Source organism: Galeopterus variegatus, unplaced genomic scaffold (assembly GCF_000696425.1).
Source record: "Galeopterus variegatus unplaced genomic scaffold, G_variegatus-3.0.2 Scaffold909, whole genome shotgun sequence".
NCBI classification, from domain to species: Eukaryota; Metazoa; Chordata; class Mammalia; order Dermoptera; family Cynocephalidae; genus Galeopterus; species Galeopterus variegatus.
Genome location: NW_007727020.1, coordinates 1433 through 8124, shown reverse-complemented (window position 1 = coordinate 8124; position 6692 = coordinate 1433). Strand labels below are relative to the sequence as shown.

General features: G+C 54.6%; 1 protein-coding gene across 1 annotated transcript; it reads right to left on the bottom strand.

Moving 5' to 3' along the window:
* Positions 1-544: 544 nt before the first annotated feature.
* On the bottom strand, positions 545-2132 carry IRF5 (interferon regulatory factor 5). The gene is made up of 3 exons (XM_008573356.1): positions 1938-2132; positions 1266-1455; positions 545-729 (listed from the first exon to the last, which is right to left on the bottom strand). The coding sequence occupies exons 1-3, from the start codon at positions 2130-2132 to the stop codon at positions 545-547; spliced, it is 570 nt and encodes a 189-aa protein (XP_008571578.1).
* Between the last annotated feature and the right edge of the window lie 4560 nt (positions 2133-6692).

The following is a 6692-nucleotide window of genomic DNA, read 5'->3' as shown; positions in this document are numbered from 1 at the left end:
TTCTCATAGCTGTGACCTGAGCCCAAACAGCACAACCCTCACGGAGTGTTTGTGAGGGTTAATAAATACATGCCTGAAAACCACCCAGCCTCATGCCCAGCATGGAGGTATAAGCTCTTATCATTTTTCTTGCGTGATCTCTAATCTTCACCCAACTGTGCAGCTTGGGGCGCCTTTATCCTCATTCCACAGATGAGGACTCTGAGAGGTGAATTCCAAGTCACACTGGCAATAAGCTCAGGGCCTCCCTGGCTCCCCAACCCTCTGTCCAGCCTCTTACCTCACAGTCTGCCCCTGAGCCTGGCCCCAGTCTGCTCTCATGTCACATTCGAGGGAGGGACACTGTCCTGAGACAGATGAGGCCCTCCAACCCCCAGGGCACAGTGGGGTGCGAGGCTGTGCATTCACTTCACACCCAGGGCAGGTGCTTGTAGTGTCTGATTCTGCACGTGTGCATCTGTGTGTGTGTGTGTGAGAGAGAGAGAGAGTGGGTGTGTGTTTGGCTGGAGGTGAGGCCCGAAGCTGGGGGAGGCAGTTGTGGGATTCAGAGCACATTGACTTTGAAGGGTCTTCCAGGGACACTTCTGTCACTCCACTCGATGAGGATGTAGTCCCCTTTCTCCTTGATGATGCAGGTGACATTGTACAGCCGCTTCCCCAGATGCTTCACATACACCTCCTTACAGGGGGTCTTGGGCCTGTGCACACCCACCATCATCATGTTGGTGCCTGGAGAGGGAGGCAGAGAGGGACAGGCTCACACCGGGGCCCCTGGCAGACCCCACCCACAGGCCCCAGGATTGGAAACCCATCAGCTTTGTCCCCCAGGACAGGATCAGTGGGTCAGGGCTCAGCTCTAGAGACAAAAGCACGTTCCTAGGGGTGTGGGGTGGAGGGAGGCAGAGACAGAGCAGGGCCCAGGTGAGGGGAGTCTATGACCTCTGCTCAGCCCAGCACTGGCTGTCTGGACCAAGTCTCTCAGGTTATGGCCTTGCTGAACACAACCTCTCAACCTGTCACAGGAGACCGAAGGACCCCGCCTTCCTTGTGAGGACCTGGGTCTGAGCCCAGTGCCCTCTCTGCTCACCCACCTATTACTAGGAGATACTGCTAGGACACCACTGCTAGGGGACGCTGCTGAAGAAGCCCAGGTACACCTGGCCCAGGAAGTCCCCGAAGAAATCCATGACTGACCCAGAAGTCACAGCTGGGGCCACGACATTGCATAGCCTCCTAGGAGGCCCACACAGGGCCAGGCATGGTACCTGTGGGAGCGGGGCCATTGGAGCAGACCTCGTAGATCTTGTACGGCTGAGGCGGCATGTCCCGGGGCCCGTCGTAGATGAGGCGGAAGTCGCGGCTCTTGTTAAGGGCGCAGCGCAGGTTGGCCTTCCACTTGGCCGGATCCGCCTCGTCCACCCCTTCCGTGTACTTCCCCGTCTCCTTGGCCCAGGCCTGGGGCAGGAAGAGAGGTCAGCGGCCACAGACAACCTCACCCCTCTCCCAAGCCCCAGAAGACGTATAAGCAAAAACTACTGTCGCGGGCACCTCCCAGCACTGAGATTACCAGTGAATTGTTGGCTTCTGTGAGCATATGTGGACACTGATCATGCACTCATGTGTAACAGGAGTGAGACAAGAACAAGCGGTGAGTGGGAGGAGTTCTAGGAGCGTCTCCTGCAGCCCCCACCTTGCTCTGGGGTATAGGTGAGAAAAGGTGTACCGTGTGGCCATCCCTGCGACCCCTTGTTCTAGGCCTAGAGTCACCAGCAGCAAGGTGGCTGGGAGAGTGGCTGGCCTTGAGGAGCCCTGGGGGTGAGTGCACGTCTGTGAGTGCATGTGTGTGTTTGCATGTATATATATGGAGGAGGTGTGATACTCTTCTGGGGATGGGGTGCCTGGAAGGTCCAGGCAGTGCCCCCCTGTCCAGGGCATACCTTGAAGATGGTGTTGTCTCCTTCCTGGCTGGTGCCATGCCTTGTGGCATGCCGCCAGGGGATGTAGAAGAATTTCTTATCCCCGTTGACCCACTGAAGTCCTGGGTACTGGCAGCTGTTCACCTGGGCCACCAGCCAGGGCTTCAGCCGCACGCGACGGGGCGGTGGGGGAGCCCCGGGCCCGGGCTGGTTCATGGCACGGGGTCTGCAGGAGAAGCCAGGTGGGAGCATCAGCACAGGAGCAGCTGGCACTCGCTGCCCCGGCAGGACAAGGGCGCTCAGGGGCAAGCCAGGGGCCTGAGGGACAGACTCTCTAGTGTACCCACCTGGTCAAGGCCAATGCTCTTTTCCAACCATCAGCTTTCTGCCCACAGGGTCACAGAATTTTCAGTTTGAGGGTGAGAGAAGGGGGAGATTTACAATGTAGAGGTTTCTGTGGGTGCCCTCCACAGATGCCCTTTACCAGGCCAGGGGCAGCCATAGCCAGTGACTGCCTGCCACCCACGGACAAAAGCCGGGCTCCCTTGCTCCAAAGTGGGCTAACCACTGTGCCCAGTGTGCCCAGGGGATCAGGCGAAAGCCCGTCTCCTGCCTCCTTTCCACCTCCCTGCTCAGCTCTTTCCCTGCCCTGATTTCTCACCCTCCTTCCCCTGACAACCCCCTCAACAAGTCCCTCAGCAAGAATCCCATCGCAGCTTCCAGAAACCTGGCCTTAGACAAAGGCAGAGCCTGTGAATGGAGGGAGGGTTTCCACACCAGTTCTCAGAGCTTCCTTTCTTCCTTGGTTTCCCTCAGGAGGAAAGCTTCCCCCTACAAGGACATCTTTTTTTATTTTATTTTATTTTATTAATATTATTATTTTTTTATATTCTATGATGTTGTTGTGGAGCAGTTGAGAGGGAGGGGAGGGGGAAGGGGAAGGAAACGGGATGGAAGAAGGAGGAAGGGGAGGGGCGGGATGGAGGCCTGTGGCACCCTCTCATTCCCACAGGGGAGACCAGCGGGTTTCTAGACGTGCCTTGGTTACTGCCAGACTTGATGAAGATGTCAGGGGGTTGTGACAAAAGCCCTTGCTCCCACCACCCCAGCTTGGGAATTGCTGGGCTGGTTGTGCATGTCACGGGAGTGGGGCCAAAGCCCTCAGCACCCCCCACCCACCCCAGCTTGGGAGAGTGGGGATGCTTCATGTGGTGGCACAGTGGTGATCACTGGGCTGGTTGCACTGCCCCAGCTTGGGAGAGCCCAGGGCACTTCCTGTGGTGGTGCAGTGGTTGTTGCTGTGGTGGTTGTGTGTTGGGGGTGTGTGGCCGAGGCCCTCATCCCCCACTCTCTGAACTGGTTGCAGGTGTCAGAGGGCATTGCTGAGGCCCTGGCCCTCCTCACTTTCTGGCTTGGTAGCTCAGGGGACTTCTGGTCCTTCTAGGTGTGACAGGTGTTCTTTGGTGAAATGAGACCTTTACTAGTTAATATCAAACTTTGTCTCTGGTTGTGGGAACTTCGTTTTTTCTTCCAGGTCTGTGTTGGATTATTAGCTACCCCCAGCACTTAAACTCTGTGCCAGAACTAATTTGTTGTTCTTTGCTTACTTCTAATATGGGGGAACTTCCTGTGGGGACCAGCACTTGAGCTCTGCGGTTGAGCTAAATTGCTGCTTTGCTGCTGATTCCCTAGGGAAGGCTTTTGTGCAGCTCAGGTTTTAATAGTTGACTTTATAGGAACTTCAGGATCTAGTGAAATCCAGTGCACCTGGGTTGTGTAGAAACTCTGGTCTGGGCCTGAGTCTTTTCAGCAAACTGCATCCCCTGCAGTTCTACATTCCTGACCAGTCTCCACTGAGTGGTCCTGCACTGATTGGCAGGCAGATCAGCTGTGCATGCTGTGCCCCAGTGTTCCCCTGGTGGGCCTGTCTCCCCCACCACCCGTGCTGCAAACACTTCCCATGGGACGGGCCATGCACTGATCCCTTGCAATGACTCACTGGCCTCTGAGTGGCCCCTTTTTTTAAGTTGTTTTGGCTCCTCGCTCCTATGTGGGCCCACGAAAACCCTATTAGTGGTCTTGCTGGCCTGGAGGCCACCAAGACCCTCTTCTCCCCTGCCACCTCCAAGCAACTTTATCCGAAGGGCCCAGCTGTGGCTTTTGCCAGCTCCTGCTCTGTGCACTCAGCAGCTCCAGCCTGGAAACAGCCAGGATTCAAAATGGTCGGAGCGGTTTTTTCTTTCTCTCATCGTGGCTTCTCCCACCTTCATGAACTCCGTAGGTCTCTCTTCCTCTATCCCTGAGCTCTAGTGGCCCCAGCTTAGCTGTAGTTGCTTTTTTATAGTTGTCCACATGGACATCTTTAAAGAAATCTCATTAACCAACTCATAATGTGTCCAGCAAGGACAATGGCCACCAAACTCAGATCTTAGTGTTATAGGATTATTTATGTCCCAGTTTCTTGTTCCTCCCATTCACCTCCCTTTGCACATGCATCACGTAGCACTTACAAAACCCCTGACCTTTGCCAGCGCCTGTGCTGCACACACTACAGGAAATACAGAGGAAGGTCTAGCTTGCCCCACCTCCCCAGGCCACCCTCTCTGGCTTCCTAGAGTCAGGCCAGCCGGCCACATGGACCCCTGCCTCCTCCCCTCCACCTGCCCAGCCCCTCTCCAGACCCAGAATGGGAAACTCTTCACAGTATTTTGTGGGAGGAGGGGGTTAAAATATAATGCCCTGGAAATTGAGAAGGTGCTTTGAGATGAAAGAAAGAAGCAGGTAGGTCCATTCAATAATAGAGATGTTTATTAATTGGGTGACTTACAGACAGGAAAGCTAGAATCAGTGAAGTATCAGGTGAGAGCTCTCTTACCCTGCAGTTTAGAAAATGTTTATATAGCAAAAGCCCCTGTTACTAAGAATAACTTTAAAGAAACATCTTAAGAAAATAAGGTAAAACATCATACACCGGGTGTCTTTGTAATTCACGAGGTAGGGGGATTTTGTGATTTCAGAGCCAGCACCACTGACGCCACCTGCTGCAATAAATCATTCACTCTGTGTAAACTGGGTTTCTTTTACAGCTTGCCCAAAGGTTAGGGCGTAACTGGTCAGTGAAGCAAAGGCATGAGGTTAAGCAGGATTCGACATGGCAAGCAGGGCACAAAACGGCATTGGCTTGGATCACCCTCTACCACCCTCTCAGCACCTGGGCAATTTCTCTCCTCTCCTTGCCCACGCCCTTGGTCCTTGATGGAGTTTGGATGTGTTGTCCCTTCCAAAACTCATGTGGAAATTTGATCCCCAATATGGCAGTGTTGGAAACTGATTGAGTCGTGGGGGCGGATCCCTCATGAATGGATTAATGCTCTCCCTGAGGGAGGGGAGATTAATGAGTGAGTTATCGCTCTATTAGTTCCCAGGAGAGCGGGTTATTCAGTAGGACCCTGACACCTCCTCTCTCTCTCTCTTGCTTCCTCTCTTGCCATGTGATCTGCTTGTACCCGCCGGCTGCCTGCCACTTTCTGCCATGAGTAGAAGCAGCCTGAGGCCCATACCAGATGCAGCTGTCCCAGAATCGTAAGCCAAATAAGCCTCTTTTCCTTATAAATTACCCAGCCTCAGGTATTTCTGTCATAGCAACACAAAACGAACTAATACAGTCCTTAACTCTGAGACCCCAGGGTTAGAGACCGAAAGGAGTGAGCAATCATAGGACCCACTGGTCACAGGGAATCTGCCACTCAGCAAGTAATACACAAAGGGTTGCACTGGACCCGCCCTGTCGTTCCAAGCCTGTATGAGCCTTACAAGATGGAGCCTGTTTCCCCTGAAATTCCCTGCCCAGTACTTTTTTGAGTTGCAGCTGCTAAGTGCCACTTTCCTACTGCTCAGAGCAGTGCGCAGCTCAGCTGCCAGGAACCCGGGAAGGGGTAGGCCAGCTCCTCCCTGTCACAGGGGCTGGCAGGGGAGGGGAGCAAGCTCCCAGCCCTGCACCCAGGCCTCAGAAGACCAGTGGCTCAGTTCCCCTTTCTGCACCAACCTCCACCCAGCCCCAGAGGAAATGAAAGTGGCCAGAGCGGGACAACTCAGAAACCTCACTGTGAGCTGAAGGAAGGGATGTAGGAAACTCACAAATGGGTCCCCAAGGCCAAATTCTCAACTCCCCACCCCACAGCTCACACCCCAGCCCCAAGCCTGCTGGCAGCATTGTATATTTAGCCTGGTGGGGAGCACCCCTATTTGCATTTGCAACCCTCTGAGGCCTGGGTCCTAGAATTGAGAGGTGACAGTCACCAGCCTCAGGCAATTCTGGTTAAGTCAGTGGACAGAGAAGGTGTCACAAAGCTGCAGTAGCCTAAAAGGAGTGTGTTTGAAAAGGGGCTCCCAAGACAAGCCCAGCCACGGCTGAGGGAGGGTCTGTCACCATGCCACAGAAGGGTCTTCAGCCTCAGGGGGTGTCATCTGCAGCCAGGTCCACACGGGCCTCACCCGGAGCAGAACCAGACTCCGCATCCTGCCCCCACAAGCTTCCTCCTGCCCAGAGGTGGGCTTGGATCTGATTCACACCGTCCCTATGCCCGTGATTCTGAACTTCAGTGTCTGAGCTTCTCAGGGGTCTACAGGATTGGGATGAAGTGTACGCAGCCCCCAGGCCTAGGTTTGTGGATATGAGCCCTGGAGGGGAAAACCAACAGCTCCTCCAGCAGCTACCATGGAAATGTCAAAAGGGCCATGGGCTGCTGAGGACCTGAGGAAGCCCCCACAAGGGGT